This window comes from Narcine bancroftii, chromosome 2 (genome assembly GCF_036971445.1).
Source record: "Narcine bancroftii isolate sNarBan1 chromosome 2, sNarBan1.hap1, whole genome shotgun sequence".
Classification (NCBI taxonomy): domain Eukaryota; kingdom Metazoa; phylum Chordata; class Chondrichthyes; order Torpediniformes; family Narcinidae; genus Narcine; species Narcine bancroftii.
This window is the reverse complement of record NC_091470.1, coordinates 278,990,609-279,009,708: the sequence shown is the minus strand read 5'-3', so window position 1 is coordinate 279,009,708 and position 19,100 is coordinate 278,990,609. Positions and strand designations below refer to the sequence as shown.

Here is a 19,100-nt window from a genome sequence, read left to right as displayed (position 1 = left end):
GAGCAGGGTTCTCTGGTGGGACCTTGAGGGAGGTAAATGTAGAAATAGTAGGGGCTTTGATGGAGATACTTAAAATGTCATTAGTAACGGGAATGATGCCAGAGGATTGGAGAATAGCTCATGTGTTTCCATTGTTTAAAAGTAGCGGAGGCAGCCTCGATATTAGCATTTAAGGAGAAGTTGGATATGTGTATGGACGGGAAATGAATGGAAGATTATGGGTTGAGTGTAGGTCAGCGGGGTTAGGGAGGAGAAAGTGTTTGGCATGGACTAGAAGGGCCCTATTGACCTGTTTCTATCCTGTAATTATTATGTGGTTATATAGTAGGTGGTGGAAATGGCGAGAGGATGATATGTTAGATGCGGAAGCTGATAAGGTGGTTGGTGACGACGAGGGGAATCCTGTTCATGTTATGCGCGGAGGGGATCAGGACAGATGTGCGGGAGATGGTGGATATGCAGGTGAGGACAGAGTTGATAGTGTTATAGGGGAAGCCATGTTGTTTGAAGAATGAGGACATTGCTGATGATCCACAATGGAAGATCTCCTTCTGGGAGCAGATACATGAAGACAGAGGAATTGAAAGAAAGGAATGGAATCTTTACCAGGGACAGGGTGGGAAGAGGTGTAGCCGCAGGAATTCGTGGGTTTGTAGAAAATATCTCTTGAGAGTTTGTCTCCCGAGATGGAGACAGGGAGTTCGAGAAAGGGGACAGTGTGGCCAGAGGTATACAAACCAGTGATCATTGGGGGATCAGAGGTGAAAATGTTGAGCATATTTTAAGTACTTGGGAGTCCCTATCTTGGAGGATCTTTCCTGGACCCAACACACCAATGGCATCGTGAAGAACACATGTTTGTGGAGGTTTGATATGACACCAGAAACCCCAGTAAATTTCTAGAAAGGTGTGGTGGAAAGTGTGCTGACTGCCTGCATCATTGTCTGGTATGGGAACACCAATACCCCTGAGTGTAAAACCCTCCAAAAGGTAGTGGACACAGCCCAGGACATCACAGGTAAAACCCTCCCCACTATTGAGTACATTTACAGGGAATGCTGCCATTAGGGCACCAGCAATCATCAAAGACCCTCACCACCCAGCATATGCTCTGTTCTCGATGATGCCATCAGGAAAGAGATATAGGTGCCACAAGACTCGTATCACCAGGTTGAGGAACAGCTGCTACCCCTCCACCATCAGACTCCTCAATGACAAACTCAATCAGAAACTCATTTAAGGACTCTTAGTGTGCACTTGATTTTCTTTGTTCTCTCTGTATTGCACTTTCAACTTGTTTATATTTGTTATCTGTTTACATGTTTATGCTATGAAGTTTATTTTTTGCACTACCTATTAGTGGTGATTCTGCTGCACCCGCAGGGAAAAGGAATCTCAAGTTGTATGTGATGTCATGTATGTACTCTGACAATAAATCTGAAATCAGAGAAACATGGGAGATGACCCTATGGGACAGTGACCATGGCAGCAGACCAGCGAGGGGCTCAGTGGCTGAAGAACCTACACAGGTTGTGGGCAACCTACGTCAGCGGACTCACACAGACTGCAGGCTGCTGGACACTGGCTCATGGGAACCAAATATTGGAGCTGGGATTTAGTGTGCTGAGGGCAAGAGAGGCTCCCAAAGAACCTTTGGCACTGAAGGCTTCATGACCATGTCAGAATTTTGCATCTGGAGTTCGGATTGCTGATAAATCTAATAGGAGTCTGTGCAGCTACAGAGGCGGCAGGAGCACCGGAGATGAGACCACGGACACTCAGTGATTCTCTTTTGCTCTCTTTCTCTCATACTATAAGGGGCGCCTGGCAATACTAATGGTGACCTTTTGTCTGCCTTACGGCAAACAAAGGTTAAAGTGTATCATGTACGTTACATTCTTATGTATTATTATGTGACAATAAAAAGAATCTTTAACCGTTAAATTTGAACTTTAACCTGGAGTCTGGCAGTGTTTTACTTTCTCGTGTTTGCTTACCACTGCAAATGAAAATCAGAAGGTCCAAAGAAGTTCAACAGAGTTAAAATGAAATTTTCCCTTTATTTAACAGTGTTGGCACTTGGGGAAACTGTGTTTAAAATCTGCAAGGAAGCAAGGATAAGCAGTTGGAGACGATGAGAAAGAATAATCTCCTTGACCCACAGAAGGGCAAAAGAAGATTTGACATGAGTATTCTAAAATATTGAAAGTGTAAACAATGACTTTTCCTTGAGGCAAAAGGCTCTGAAATGAAAGGCATGGTTAGCAAATTTAAGAATACCCTGAAAGTGTCTAGTATTGTTGGTCGTCAAGACTGTTGCCAAAGATTTCAGCAAGGGCATGACTGGTTGGGCTAGTGGGCAGAGGAATGGCTGATAGAATTTAAAATGGAAAAATGTGAGGTGTTGCATTTTAGGAATAGGTCCTTCATAATGAATGGTGCAGATCTAGTACACGTACATAGTACCAGTTGGTCAAAAGGGCTTCAGAAACATTGGTCTTCATCAGAGTACTGAATATAGAAGTTCGAAGGTCGTGTTGCAGTTGGTCATGAAAAATTTGAGAGGTTCTATTTAGAGTATTGCGTTCAGGTTTGGTCACAATGCTGAAGGAAAGTTGGAGACGATGCAGAGAAGATTTGAGGATGTTGCTAGGATTTGGGGGGCCTGAGCTATAGGGAGAGGTTAAGTATCCTACATCTTGGAGCATGGGAGGATCTCAAGAGAGGAATGGATCAGGTGAATGCAGAGTGTCTTTTGCCCAGAATAGGGGAATCATTAACCAGAGGATATAGGTTTAAGGTGAGGTGGGAGAGGTTTAACAGGAACCTGAGAAGTAACTTTTTTTTTTAGAGGTTTGTGAGTGTATGGAATGGGCTGCCGGAGTAAGTAATGTTTTAAAAAAAATGGACAGATACATGGATAGGATGGGTTTAGAGAATATGGGCCAAACACAGGCAGAAGGGACTAGTGTGAGTGGGACATTTTGATAAGTTGGGCCAAAGGATCTGTATCCATGCTGTCTAAAAATATTTCCAATTAATTTATACTAAACTAGATCTTTTTTCTTGACATTTTTCATTAAATGTGGATTATAACTCCTTAAATGGTTGAAGTGTAGAAGGTTCCAGTTTAATGCTTAAAGGAACTTTTTTAAATGCCGCCAGCTTTCAATGGTGATTTTCCGTGGGCTGCAGAAACTCCTACTTTTCCAATGCTTGCCTTCTGACCTTCTTTCACTAATCGGAAGCATGTAGTCTACTTCTCAAGGAGGAGCTGCTAAAAAATTTCCTGGGTGATGGCTGAGTCAGGCGGCTGGAATGCAGAGCCCTTAAAGGGCCAGTTACCACCAAGGTCAAAGCCAGAGGGCTCCCCTACCATCCATACCACTGGCGAATGACCAGTCATTAGAATATAAAATTGATTACCTCAGGGCAAGGTTGCTTTATCAGATGCAGATGAGACAAATTTCTGTTGCACCGATAATCTGGCTTACAGAGAACATACTGGATGCCATGATCCTACCAGAAGATTTCACGATTCACAGAGTGGGCCAGACTTCGGATTCTGGCAAAGAGAAAGGAGGTGGTAAGTTAATATCAGCTGATGAACAGATGTTTGGATTATGTCGACCTCCTATTGCACTGCCTTAGAGCAAATCTCAATTAAATTTAGTTCCTTCAATCTACCCCGAAAGATACCTGACAGCTGTGGCAGGCCTGAAATGATAAAACCTGCTACAAAGCCAAATCAAATGCAGTAGGAGACAGCAAAGCCTTCTCTGAGATGAACTCATTGCCTTCTATGCCTGATTTGACCACCAGAACAAGGAAGAACCACTGCACATCCCCTGATGATCCTCTACTGTTGGTATCTGAAGATGATGTGCAGGCTGCCTTCAGGAGAGTGAATCCTAGGAAAGCATCCAGTCTCGATGGAGTACCTGGCCAAGTATTGAAAACCTGGCTGACCAACTGGCCAATGTATTCATGGATATCTTCAACTTTTCACTCTGGCAGGGTGTGGTACCTGCCCACTTCAAACTGGCCTCAATCTTACTGGTAACTTGCTTAAATGACCACTGACTAGTGGCACTCACATCCACAGTGAAATGTTTTGAGTGGCTGGTATTGAAGCATATCAACTCCTGTATAAGTGGCATCATGGATCCATTCCAATTTGCCTGCTGGATCAACAGGTTTATGTGGATGCAGCAAGCAAATTTTAGATTTGTGCATTGGCTCTACACAAAACCCCGGAACACCTGGACAGCAAAGTTGTATACATCAGGATGCTCTTTATTGACTACAATTCAGCATTCAACACCATCATCTCCTCAAAACTGATAAGCAAACTCCAGGACCTGGGCCTCAATAACTCTTTGTGTAAATGGATCCTGGATTTCCTCACCTACAAACCACAATCAATGAAGATTGACAAGAACATCTCCTCCACAATCTCCATCAGTACCAGAGCACAACAGGGTTGTGTACTTAGACCCACAATCTAGTTGCTCTACCCCTATGACTGTGTGGCTCGGTATGACAACAACATCATCTTCAAATTTGCAGATGATACCACGGTAGTGGGTTGTCTTAAAAGGGGAAATGAGTCAGCCTACAGGAGGGAGATTGAAAACTTGGCTGAATGGTGCACCAAAAACAACCTCACACTCAATGTTACCAAAACCAAGGAGCTAATTATGAACTTTAGAAGGGAAAACCAGAGGTGTACGAACCAGTGATCATTGGGGGATCAGAGGAGGAGGAGAAGGTGAACAAATTTAAATTCCTGTGAGTCACTATCTCCGAGGACCTTTCCTGGACCCAAAACACTAATGTCATCTTGAGGGAAGCACGTCACTGCTTCTACTTCCTTAGGATTTTGCAGAAGTTTGGTATGACATCAAAATCCTTAACAAACTTCCACAAATGTGCAATGGAAGGTGTGCTGACTGGCTCTCAGATAAAAGGTAGTGGACAGTCCAGTACATTACAGGCAAACTCTCCCCACCATCGATTAAAATCTACATGGAGCACTGCCGTCGGAGAACAGCAGCAATCATTAATGGCTCACACCACGCAGGACATGCATGCTCTGTTTTCACTGCTGCCATCAGGAAAGTATAGGTGGCACAGGACAGCATTCAACATCAGGTTCAGGATTAGTTGCTACCCCTCAACCACCAGACTCCTAAACAACAGTCAGAGACTCATTTAAGGACTCTTACTTTGCACATTATTTATTATTGAATTTTAATTTTGTTTCTGTATTGCACAATAATTTGCATTTTTTGCTTACATTTCTCTCTTATGTCTATGTATCTTTTCTTGAGTACAGTTTTTCCCCCCACTATCGTTAAGTAGAAATTCTGCATGGCCAACAGGAAGAAAGAATCTCAGAGTTGTATGTGATATAATTTATGTGCTGTGACAATAAATTTAAACTTGTGAATAATCCCCAATTTCAGATTTTTAAAACAGTGTGCATGATTCCGATCAAATGCATGTTCTCGTGTCATTTGTCTTTGAAATGGCTCTGTACCAGTCACTAACAGACTGGTGAAAAGCCAACAACCTGTATCTGAACATTAATATAACAAAAGAGATGGTCCTTTAACACCATTTCCATAGCCAAGCAGAGCCTCTACTTCCAGTGAAGGTTGAGGAAACTTCATTTCCCCACCTTCCATCCTCACTACATTCTATAGAAGATGTATTGAGAGTATTCTGACCAATTGCATCACTGCCTGGTTTGGAAGCAACTATATACCACCTCAGATCGTAAGACCCTGCAGAGGATAGAGGTCAACGGAAAAGATCACTGGGGCTCTCTTCCTACCATGATGGACATCTACAACACACAATGAATGCTGAAAGCAATAAACATTGTGAAGGACTTCACACATCCCTCATAAGTTTTCTCCCTTCTACCATCTGATAGGAGGTACAGTGGCACTCAAACCTTTACATCCAGATTGGGCAACAGTTTTATCTCCCAAGCCATCAGGCTCCTGAATTCCCAGAACATGTGTGGATTGTATACCATGGACTTTTATTGTATATGTCTTAATATTTTAATTTATGTAAATCTGGAGCAGTGCCATCTCGACTTTACTGTGCAATGCATGGTATGAACGACAAATAAAGGTGATGACTTGAAATTGTCTTGTTTTCATTCTGTAAACATTGTTTTTGTAAAGAAATTCATTGTGAGAAATAAAAATAGAAAATACACAGCAAATCCATCATCTTTTTAATGTTAGTTAATATTTTTGAATGTATTCAGAGTTGTTGATTGTGACTCTTGTTCTAGAAGTAACCAGGATCTCTTATTGACAATGCAAAATGTCTCTATTGTGCCAAACAAAAATTTGTTTTGTATATATTTCTTTATTTATTGCTCTTTGCCTGGAATACCCTTGAATATTTTTAAAGATTTATGCACAGCTACTCTAATTGGATTTAAAAATTGCTGATCAGAGCTCCAACCTTATGAGATCAAACTATAGTAGTTATCTACAACACACAATGAATGCTGAAAGCAATAAACATTGTGAAGGACTTCATACACCCCTCATAAGTTTTCTCCCTTCTACCATCTTAGGAGGTACAGTGGCACTCAATCCTTTATGTCCAGTTAAGACATACATTTGGAAAATTGGCCCATTTTCCTCCAAAGAAACTTAGTTTATTTAATAGTAAATTATTTCATTGGAAAATTATAGATTTCAAGTTTTTGCATTGAATTGTTCTCTGTTTCACTTTTAACATTTTGTTCAGTTTTGCGATTCAGAAAAATCATGTCATTAGTTGTAAAGAAAATAGAAATATAAAAACCTCAGATGCTGGAATTTCGAGCAAACAATGAACTCCTGGAGGAACTCAGTGGGACAAGCAGCATCCATGGGTAGAAATGGTCAGTCATTTCTGGTCAGTGGGCTCTCTCTGTCTCTCTACTCCACACATGTCAAACTCTGGCCCATAATTATATTTGGCCCGCAAGATCATATAAAAAATGTATTAGAGGTGGTCCGCTGGCCGCTGCGCCAGTATAGCGCATGCACAGTAACCGCTGTGTCCCAGGGTGAGAGAGAGAGAGAAAAATCCTGGTCCTTGAAAAGTAGTGGTGGGTGGTTTTATAAACACGCTGTCAGGTCGCCCCGCCCACCCCCCCACCGCAGCGGTGTCAGGGGAAGCCAAGGCCGCTTCCCAGCGCCCGGAACCCCAGTGGCAAAGCGTTTCTTGGAGCTGCAGATGGAGTCGGGACGCCGGAGGGAAGATTGGGGCTCCCCGCCTGGCAATGGGGGCGCCGGCCGCCCTGCGCCTTCCCACCGGACCAGCGGTGGGTGCCCGGAGTACACGTGGAGAGCGAGGCTCGTCGGGCAGGTAGGGTGGAACCCCCCGCCAATCTCGGGAGAGGCGTGGGCTGGATCGGGATTAGCCGCGCTCACCTGCTCCTCCACCGCTGACCGGGATCCCAGCGCGGTCCTGAGCGCGGAGACTGCCCTGGAAAGGTCCTGGGACACCGGCACGGAAAGAAAAGGGGGTCCGGGATAAACTCAGCAGGTCAAAGGGGGGTACGAGAGAAACTCAGCAGGTCAAGGGGGAGGGGTCCGGGAGAAACTCAGAAGGTCAAGGGGAGGGGGTCTGGGAGAAACTCAGCAGGTCAAGGGGGGTCCGGGAGAAACTCAGCAGGTCAAGGGAGGTCCGGGAGAAACTCAGCAGGTCAAGGGGGGTCCGGGAGAAACGCAGCAGGTCAAGGGGGGTCCGGGAGAAACGCAGCAGGTCAAAGGGGGATCCGGGAGAAACTCAGCAGGTCAAGGGAGGTCTGGGAGAAACTCAGCAGGTCAAGGGGGGTCCGGGAGAAACTCAGCAGGTCAAGGGGGAGGGGTCCGGGAGAAACTCAGAAGGTCAAGGGGAGGGGGTCTGGGAGAAACTCAGCAGGTCAAGGGGGGTCCGGGAGAAACTCAGCAGGTCAAGGGAGGTCCGGGAGAAACTCAGCAGGTCAAGGGGGGTCCGGGAGAAACGCAGCAGGTCAAGGGGGGTCCGGGAGAAACGCAGCAGGTCAAAGGGGGATCTGGGAGAAACTCAGCAGGTCAAGGGAGGTCTGGGAGAAACTCAGCAGGTCAAGGGGGGTCCGGGAGAAACTCAGAAGGTCAAGGGGGGTCCGGGAGAAACTCAGCAGGTCAAAGGGGGATCCGGGAGAAACTCAGCAGGTCAAGGGAGGTCCGGGAGAAACTCAGCAGGTCAAGGAGGGTCCGGGAGAAACTCAGCAGGTCAAGGGGAGTCCGGCAGAAACTCAGCAGGTCAAGGGAGGTCCGGGAGAAACTCAGCAGGTCAAGGGGGGTCCGGGAGAAACGCAGCAGGTCAAGGGGGGTCCGGGAGAAACGCAGCAGGTCAAAGGGGGATCCGGGAGAAACTCAGCAGGTCAAGGGAGGTCTGGGAGAAACTCAGCAGGTCAAGGGGGGTCCGGGAGAAACTCAGCAGGTCAAGGGGGAGGGGTCCGGGAGAAACTCAGAAGGTCAAGGGGAGGGGGTCTGGGAGAAACTCAGCAGGTCAAGGGGGGTCCGGGAGAAACTCAGCAGGTCAAGGGAGGTCCGGGAGAAACTCAGCAGGTCAAGGGGGGTCCGGGAGAAACGCAGCAGGTCAAGGGGGGTCCGGGAGAAACGCAGCAGGTCAAAGGGGGATCCGGGAGAAACTCAGCAGGTCAAGGGAGGTCTGGGAGAAACTCAGCAGGTCAAGGGGGGTCCGGGAGAAACTCAGAAGGTCAAGGGGGGTCCGGGAGAAACTCAGCAGGTCAAAGGGGGATCCGGGAGAAACTCAGCAGGTCAAGGGAGGTCCGGGAGAAACTCAGCAGGTCAAGGAGGGTCCGGGAGAAACTCAGCAGGTCAAGGGGAGTCCGGCAGAAACTCAGCAGGTCAAGGGGGGTCCGGGAGAAACTCAGCAGGTCAAGGGGGGTTCGGCTGAAACTCAGGGGGGGCCTGACCTCACAAGGACCGTTGCCAACAACCCCCTCCCTGCCGCAGGCCGACTCACGGTGACGGGGCCGCTGATCCGCCGAGATGCCGCCCTGCAGCGAGAGCCGATGCCCCCGCACTGTCGTTGTCCAACCCGATCGCCTGCAAACCCCGCCCTCCCGCACACAGGCCTGAGTAAGGATTATGAACTTTAATCTCAGGATAAAACGATCTTCCAATAGTTTCATGTCAGAGTGATAAATATAGTCCTGGTTAAAAATGGTCCTGCACTTGGATACAAGCATATTAGGCATAAAACTTGAAAAGTGTGTAAATCAAAGGATATCTGTACCAATGGAAAAAAGGAATGGCAAATAACTCTGCTAGAGTTCATGCCCACAATCAGTCACCCATTTGATTGTTTCAGGAATCATGTTATTCTCCCACTTTCTCAATAGCCCTCAGATTTTACTATTCGACAGCACACTAGCAACATTTGACAAATCCTCTATAGAGAAATATTATTTATTGAATATTTTATTTCTCATTTGTTAATGCTTCTGGAAAGAGTTTATCCAAAACTATTATTAAACATTTATTTTAATAAGAAAAAGTTTAACATTACATATGTTGAAAGAAGAGAAAACATGCAGATGTTGTTGAAAATTTTCAATAAATATTTAGTTCGGCTCTCGACTTAGTCCAAGTTTTTAATTTTGGCCCTCCGTGAATTTGAGTTTGACACCCCTGCTCTACTCCATCTGTCTCTCACTACCCTTTCAACTCTTGACCCTTCCCTAACTTCTTCTTCCCCTTAATATCACCCCTTCCTGCTTTAGTCTTGATAAAAGGTCCCGACTCAAAACATTGACCTTTTCTGATCATGAATGCTGTTTGATCTGCCATGTTCCTTCAGAATATCATTGCTGGTGTGACTTTGATCAACCTTATTGTTTGTCCTTTTGTACTACAGCACATTTAATTATGTCATTGAAATTACCTTTATTGGTTCACCTGTAAATTGAATGCCAAGGCAAATGCTTCCAAAGCATTAATTGGCTATTTCTTAAAGCAAAGATCTTTGTGCAAATATTTGTTTAACAGCCATTGCTAAATGTTCATATGCCAGTGCATAGATAGACTGCCTCAAAACCCTCCACAATCACCTCTGCCACCCCGGTGTCATGAGATTTTTCCACTTCATCAAATCTCGTAATCTACCATACTCCATCGGGGATGTCAGAGACATGACTAGGGACTGCTGGGTCTGCATGGTGAGGGGTGCAGGATGGCCACAGGGATTATAATCTGGGAAATGTCCATAGTTTAATACAGTGCATTTATTAAAGTATTGGATTAGATCTGCTTCCTAGTCCTGGCCTTAATTATGTCACCCATTGCTGCAATTGGTTATATGATCCCAATTGGGCAAAGATCAGGAAGCTTTTAGGTCAGTTTGAAAGAATGGGAAGATGAACTTGATGGTTTAAAGATTGAAAATTTCAGCAAACCAATTTGCCCTTGACCTTTCAAGGTGGGATTTCATCTCATGAGGTTTTTGTGGAGGAATGATGCTCTCAATCACATGATAAGATAAGTGCCTTCTTTAAGTTTTGTTTTCTTTTTAATATATATCTTTTTCTGTTTTCCAAGCCTGAAGTAGAAGAATGGAGTTCCTGGGATGAAGACGGTCCAACCAGTATTAAGATTGAAGGGGGTAATGGGAACCTGGCAACACAACAAAATGGCACTGGTGAGCCAGAAGAACCGGATTACTTTAAAGATATGACACCTAACATAAGAAAACCTCAAAAAGTGAGTGTTAGTAATAAATCTGAATTATTGAAAAGATCAGCTGGATGAAATGTGCAAGAAAATTACCCAATATTAAAAATGTAATTCAATGCCTATATATTTTAAATGGTTGAAATAGAGTTGAAGTTTGAAAATGACCCCCTGACTAGAGCTTAAGCATTTTATTGTTGCATCATTGTGGAGGGTACTTAAATATTCTACTTTGTATTCTGTATTGCTGTGTTTAATTTAAAACATTTTTATTCAGATTATTATTAAGAAGAAAGAACCCTTGCACTTTGGCATCCCAGATGGCACCATAGGGTTTTCTAGTAGATTGGCAGCTACTCAGGATATCCCATTTATTCAGCCATCAGTAAGTATTTTCAGGTGTTCTCATTTACACTTTTGACCAATGTGTTATTACAAACAATTGAGCAGTATTAGCATTTGCTTCAATATTTAGAAGAATGAAATTTTTATTGCAGAACTAAAACCAGTAGTTATTCTCAACAGGATAATTCTAATTTCAGATTTTAAAAATAGGTGTTTTCAAATATTCCCCTCATGACAGTGAAGCAAAATCAATAGAATTTGAAAGAGAAAATTATTGGTTATCAGGTGATCCAGATTTTGAATAGCACAAGTCAGGAATCTATATTTTGAATTTTGAAAAAGATCCCATCAAGTTTTAAAATCTAATTTATTATTTTTTAATCCAATCAAAAGTCATCTGCTTAAGAAAAGAGAGATTTATAGTTTAATAAGACATGAAGAATTTTAGCTTTTAATTGCATAATAAAATTGTGTAAGTAACTTTTTATGTTGCAGCCCGAACTGGGTGATTTTGACACTTGGCAAGAAAATACTAATGCTTGGGAAGAGGAAGGAGATGCCAGCTGGGAGGCAGAAGAAGTTCTGAGGTAACAAATTTTGGTCTTTTAATTGCCCCTGAAAGAAGTTGGATTAATAATATATTTTCTAACCCTAGCATGTAAAGATAGTAAACAACAACATGCATCGGTAGACAAAGACAACAGATGCTGGAAACTAGAAAGCAAACAATTCTGGAAAAATGTAACAGGCCATGCTGTGCCTCTGTGGGCAAAGATTATAAGTGGATGTTTTGGGTGAAGACCTTGCATTAAGATTGAGGGAACTGGAAATATTGCCAGCATACAGCAGTGCATTGGGGAAGGAAATGTAGACTAGAAAGTGATGGGTGGAAACCAGATGTGGAGGGGATGATGGGCAGATGGACCAGGTGGCAGAAGGGGGATAGGAGGGATGAACAAAAGGAGAAAGGTAGTTAGGCTGCTGAACTTTGTGGGAAAAGAGCACAATGGAGTGGGATACCTGAAATTTGAAAATTCAATATTTCTGAACTTTGGGTTGTAGGTTATCCAAGCAGAATATGAGATGTTTTTCTTTCAGTTTGGGTTCTCTCGGGCACACTGGTTGGTGAGGAAGTGGGAAGGAGAGTTAAAATGACAAAAGAACAAAAGAAGGGGAGAGGGAAGATCTGATTGGTGGGATTACATAGTAAAGATCGATATTGCAAGCGCCGCACCCTCCAACATTTCCAACTCTTTCCCTGTTACACTGTGGACTATATTGGTGCTTTCCCCTGCAATAGTACAGAGCCTTCTATTAAATCACCACCTTCAGCCTGTCCTCTACTTCACCCTGACCATATCTGACACTTTTCTCTTTTAAATCTGTCTCCAACTCGGAAGACAGACACCACTGATAACTTCTATAAATGCATGGAATCCCACAACTACCTAGACCCTATACATCCTCCCACTCTGACTTCTGTAAGGATGGCATCTGTTTTCCTTCACTTCCTCCTCCTTTGCAAGTGTTCTCAAGAACATGCATTTTACTCCCTTCCAGTAAAGTGTCTTCCCCTCTGCCTCAGTTTATGGTGCCCTTGCATATTTTTGCTCTCCCTCCCCTCCTCCCCACACCCCTCAGCAGTACAGCCATAAGAGTTCCTTGATTCTTCTCTTTTATTCCCACAAGCCTCCACCACCCTATGTCATTTCAACTAATTTTAATCCTACCACCAGTCACATCTTCCCCTCTTTTCTCCTTTCCTTGTCCCTCCCCCTCTTCACCTATCTGCTTTCTGTAAGAACCACCCATTTCAGGAAGCCCTAGTTCAGCTACCCCCATCACCAGGCTTTTTCCCCTGCAACCCAAAGATATAATACACCTATTCCTTCACCATCTCCCTCACTACCACTCAGGAACCCAAACAGCTTTTCCAAGTGAGGCAAAGGTTAATTTGCACCTCTTCCAACATGTTTACACATTTAATCTTGCAATGTGGCCTCCTCTGCATTGGTGGAATGTGGACAGGGCTACCATTTTGCGGAGCACCTGTGCTGTCCACAATGGCCATCTCAAGATTGAAGATTGCATGCTATTTTCATTCTCCTTTCCATTCCCACATTGACTTGCCTGTCCTTGGCCTTTGCCATTGTTCCGATGAGTGCAAAAGCCAATTACAAGAATAATGTCTCATATTCAGCATGGGTAGCTTACAATCTATTTATTTTTCTAATTTCAATAAACCCACACATCCTGTGCTCTCCACCCAGTTTTATTTTCTCTGTTCATCAGTCTCCATCTGGCTTTACCTATTACCCACCACCTTCTCTCCTGGTCCTTTTTTTTTTTAAATCTCCTTCCCCGAGTATTTGTGAGAGGATGATACAATGTTGGAACAAATGATATACAGTGCCCTCCATAATGTTTGGGATAAAAACACTTTTTTTAAAAAAAAAACTTTATTTGCCTCTATGCTCCACAGTTTTAAATTTTGACCAGTGACATTCTCATCAACAGTAATGAAGTGTTTTGAAAGGCTGGTTTTGAATCATATCAGCTCCTGTCTGAGTGGCAACATGGATAAGTTCCAATTTGCCTATTGTAGCAACAGGTCTATAGTGGATGCCATCTCACTGGCTCTACACAAAACCCTGGAACACCTGGACAGCAAGGATGCATATATCAGGATGCTCTTTATCAACTACAGTTTGGCATTTAACTCCAGCCTTCCCTCAAAACTGATCAGCAACTCCAACACCTGGGATTCAACACCCCACTGTGTAATTGGATCCTGGATTTTTTCACCTATAGACTACAATCAGTGGGGATTGGTAAGAATATCTCCTCCACAATCTCCATAATTACCAGAGCACCACATGGCTGGATTCTTAGCCCCTGCTCTACTTGCTTTACACCTATGACTGTGTGGCTCCGTACGACAACACCACCACCTACAAATTTGCTGACGATACCACAGTAGTGGGTTGTATAAAAAGAGGCCATGAGTCAGCAAACAGGAGGGAGATTGAAAACGTGGCCGAATGGTGCACCCCCAATAACATCACACTCAATGTCACCAAAACCAAGGAGCTGATTGTTGACTTCATGAAGGGAAAACCAGATGTGTACGATCCAGTGATCATTGGGTATCAGAAGTGGAAAGGGTGAGCGAATTTAAGTTCTTGGAAGTCACTATCTTGTAGGATCTTTCCTGGGACCAACACACTAATGGCATCGTGAAGAAAATATGTCGGCGCTTCTTTTTCCTCAGGAGTTTGTGAAGATTTGATATGATATCAGAAACCCTGCCAAATTTCTACAGACGTGTGAATTGTTTGATTACAAATTTAAAAATGTGGGACACAGGAAAATAAAGGGGAAAAATTATTTGTCCCCAACATAATGGATGGTACTGTCAGATCAAAATAAGCGAAAACCTGTTTTCATTTTTTTTTCATATTTCTGCAATATTTTCATCTAGTTATGAGTTCCCTGCTGTGTGGATCAGTGAATACTGGCTCTTAAAATTTTCACGCATGTCGACCTTTGTTTTGACCAACATTTGTATTACTTTTTCCCCCTCTTTCCTGTAGCTTTAGCTCCATTACTCTTGTGAACCTGTGTGTAGCACCTGACTATTTAGCTGCATTTTTGTTTCTTTCTTGTATGAAATGATTCCTCTGCTCCCTTCCAAACATTGTGCAACTTTACGATTATTTAATTCTCCATATATATTGCATCTTATTTAGAATTCTGCTTTTTTCACTCTTACCTGGTTGGAAAAACCATTTCTTTTATCTTCAGATCTGATCTATCACTTTTAAAATTCTTGTTCTTAATTTCAAATGCAAGTTTAACTCAGACTTGCACCTACTTCTGTGAAATTTTTTAAACATGTTCTATTTTAGACCAAAAACTGAATTATTTATATTCCACAGAACTTTCACTAAGAAATAGTAAGGTGGAAACTTTGTGCACTAGGAATCATTCTTAAATTATTAAGAAGTTTACCATTGAAAAGCTGGCTTCCTAATAATTTTACATTTCCTGTAGCAATGACCTTGTACCATTCAGCTTATCTCCTGCATAACCAGTCAGTGATTTAATATTTTTTGTCATTAATGCATTAGAAGGATTAGTAAAGCTAGTACAAAGTTGAAACCCTGGTCCAGAAACTTCTGGACTGTACTGTCTGTACTAATTAATTCATCTAAGATCTAAAATTAAGATCTGTACAAATATGTTCCATTTAATCTACTAGGGTACTTTTTGCAATCTCAGTTGACAGTGTTTCTGACTTGTTAAAACTTTGATTCTTGGGAGTGGAACCCTTGTGTAACCCAAAAGTCTGCTCAGAGAACATGATCAGGGGGAAGTTTCTGTGGTCCATCACCACTCAGGTTGCGAGTGCTGAACTGGAGTTTCAACCAGTATATTGATTAATTGAAAGTAATTTTCTCAAAAAAAATTGATTAGCAATTATTTGAGAGCATATGTGTATCTTGAAAGCTAATTTGTGCTTGGAATTTTGTGATTTGAGCTGTTTAGCTATGCATTAATATTAAGTTGGCCAACCAATGCAATGTATATTCTAATACAGTAAAATCCCTGTTATCAGGAACTCAAGCAACTGGCAGCCTTCAGCAACTTTCCAAAAAATAATCACAGAAAGTAAATAGGTAAAAAAATCACACAAAATGCAATCTCAAGCAACCAGAAAATTCACTTATCCAGCATCTACCAATCCCATAGGTGCCGGATACTGTATCTGTATAATATTCACTGAATCCTTTAGATTCCTTGGCTGTAGAATAATTAGTAAACTTTGATTTTTCTGCTTAATTAAAATGCTCATACTGTATAATTTCTTACTTTGTTTTCTTACTATTCCACACCTTTTAGGCAGCAGAAACTTGCTGAGAGAGAGAAGAGATCAGCTGAACAGCAAAGGAAAAAGATAGAAAAAGATGCTCAAAGATTACTGAGAAAGGAACAGAACAAAATTGCTGTGAAACTTTCATAACTGCAAGTGATATGTGGACACTTAACAGGACAAATGCAGTACATGTTACCTCTGGCGGTAACTATGACAGGTGTACATTGGCAAAGAATATTTTTTAAGTATGGTAATTGCTACTGCTGTGCATTTGAGCAATGCATTGTAGTTTTGCTTGTCACCACCTGATGCTTGGAAATCTTCCTGGATGACTGGAAATCACTGCAATACATAAAGGATTTTACAGTGTATATACATTTTTTTGTCAGCTGTCCAATCAATGCATTGTTGGATGCAGTACTTTATTGCATCAAATGTGGGTAGATTATTTGCAGTAGTCTTTCAGGTTGAACATAGGAATATTTGTAGTTGTATGGCATAATTTATCTGTGTGTAAAATATCTTTCATTTGAAATTATATTTAAGCATAAAAATATCTTTGGTCTATTCCTTTGCCTGTTTGGATTTACTTATCTTCGATCTAGCTAGACACTTGCATTACCAATGAAATCAAGGAATTATTAAAACATCAGTTTGTGTTGTATATATTTTTAAAAAGGTCCCTAAAGAATGATAGGTTCAAAAAGAAAACCAATAACATTTGTATATAGGAACTAAATTGCCATAACTGCAGATCCCATTTAAAAAAACACATTACTTTTGGCTTTCTGGAAATTAGAATATTGCTTTATTATTTGTGCAGATTACAATAGCATTTCTGCAGGAGCAATGAAGAATGTAATTTTACAACCATTAAGCTTAATGTGTCATGTTTGCATCTAATTGCTGCAAAATTTGAATTTTTATGTAATTTATTGTTCAGCAGGCATATGCCATAATTTTTGGAACCCAGCAGAATCAGCTTGTTTATTTTTGTTAAACTGTTCTACTTATTTCTTGTACCTGCTTTAAAATGATATATTGCCTTAGATGCAATTTGTGTACCTTAAATTAAAATTATTCTTGTTCTGCTGTAGGTTGACACCTATTTATTGCCCTTATGAATTTTGTAAAGTTTTTAAAAAAAATTTTCCAATATCATCCAAAATATGGGGAAACTATTGTCTTCTCTCTGATTGGAATAGAAATTTTATTCTGTATTGCTATTCCTGCCTACATCTTGAAATGCGTTAATTAAAAGGTGCTTATTCCACAATTATCACTTAATGAACTGGCATCAAGCATAGCCTTTTCATAAATTAGATGCATAGATATGTATTACTATTCCATGCATGGAAGTCTTTTAGATGGAATTTTAAAGGAAAAAAAATGTGCTTCACACTAGAAGACTTTTAGTAAATTAAATATAATTTGATGTACGTCATTGGCCAGACTTGAGTCAAGTTAAACCAAGTCTGTTCTCATTGATTTTGCAGAGCCTATTCCCTTGCTTGTGGTTTTTCTAGATGATGTTAAGGATATTGGGAACCTTGCACACCTATTCCTCTCTGGTAATAAGTAGATGGTGAGATATTTGATGTTTATATAATGTTGCAATTTTTTTTAGGTTTTTGTACTGTTTTGTCTGCACCCACATGTAGCAGAGCTAAAGGCTGCCAGAAACAAAGGCAGAATCCACCAATGAGGAACAGCAACCACCAGGAAACTGTGGGCAATGTCATTTCCTTAATTGTATCAACTGATGAGACATCAGATATCAACCAGAAAAAAATTGCTGATTTTTGTGAAAATTGAAGGTTACCAAAAAAAATTCACTAATCGCTTGACAGAGTGAAATTTATATTGTGTGAAGAACTATGAAATCGATTATCCATAAAACATCAATGTTCTTTGGATAGATGCATCTCATATTGAAAAAGCAAGACTTTTAAATAGTTTATCCCCAGATAAGTGGGTCATTTTCTGAAAACGACTTTTCCTTCTCATTATTCTTTTTGCAGCAATCCATCAAAATTAGTTTCCTATTGGCATATTTGTGAGGTTTTCCCCAACAGCTCAAGAAGGCTGTTACTTTAGTGACATTCAGGCCTTCCCATTGACAATGATCCTTGGCTCCTTAAAGATTGCCCGGCCACACTTCAATATCTTTTTTCCTCCCTTTTGATTTTCAGCACATGACAATAATGAGAAATGGCCCAACAATTCAAATACCATCTTAAGCAGCCTCTGTTCTCTTGTGTGGGCCTGCCAGTTGCCAGACTACAAATGACCAAGTATGTACAAGTATTTATTTTTAAATAAAACTGAATAAAGAAAATAAAACTCTTAATTTTTCATGCCTTCTAATCCACTTGTTAGAACATGCATGTTTAAAATGAAGTAATTATACTTTAGTGAAAGAGCCTTTTAACACCTCTCAAATACCTTGATATTTCAGTTTAATGTAATCTTCAGGCTTTCATCCACACTATGTCCTCACTGAAATCCTCAATTTGGGTTAATTTGGTTAATTGTCAACCCTCCAGATCTATGCATACATAAAAGAAAGGTGGCAGGTCATCAGGTGCCCATGTCAAATTTGTGCAGGCTTTCAACAACAGTCCATTTTGTTGTTATCAATCTGATACAAGGGTTAAGTCATGATTTCTAAAGGTCTAGGTTTATCATAGAAAATAAGTTGATTCATCCCTGGTCAGAATGGCTGAACTAAATAGAACTTAATTCAGCCATTCTGACACAAGGGCCAAATTAACCTTGCTGAACTGTCCAACAGTTGCCTCACTCACAGCTTCTAGTTTTCCCAGTGCAATGTTTGAGTCATTAATGACTTAACTTCACAGTTGATGTGTCACTTCTGGGCATCTGATTCACTTCTGTTACCAAAAAAAATAGAATTGCTTTCCATATGCAAGTCTTTTCCTTGATTTTTGTCTACTTTTCTTGGTACTTTGTTCAAAAATAGCCTAGAAATAGAAGAATGCAAGTCTAGGTATTGTCTGTCTTCCAACCAGAATCAAGGCTTTATTCTGCAGCTGAATCAAAGCCTATCAATGTCCACAAACTGACTATTGCCATGGTTGACTTTATTTCTCCCAAGCTAGATGTTTCAATAATAC

The 19,100-nt window shown here is 41.5% G+C and overlaps 1 protein-coding gene across 1 annotated transcript in view; it reads left to right on the top strand.

Moving 5' to 3' along the window:
* The window catches only part of ebag9 (estrogen receptor binding site associated antigen 9), a 31,434-nt gene extending 14,375 nt beyond the window's left edge, over positions 1 to 17,059 (top strand). The window contains exons 3-6 of the mRNA XM_069921094.1: positions 10,611 to 10,772; positions 11,020 to 11,127; positions 11,583 to 11,674; positions 15,990 to 17,059. Coding sequence (XP_069777195.1) covers positions 10,611 to 10,772; positions 11,020 to 11,127; positions 11,583 to 11,674; positions 15,990 to 16,110 — 483 coding nt within the window. The 3' untranslated portion in view covers positions 16,111 to 17,059. The remainder of the gene's footprint in view (positions 1 to 10,610; positions 10,773 to 11,019; positions 11,128 to 11,582; positions 11,675 to 15,989) is intronic.
* Positions 17,060 to 19,100: the final 2,041 nt, after the last annotated feature.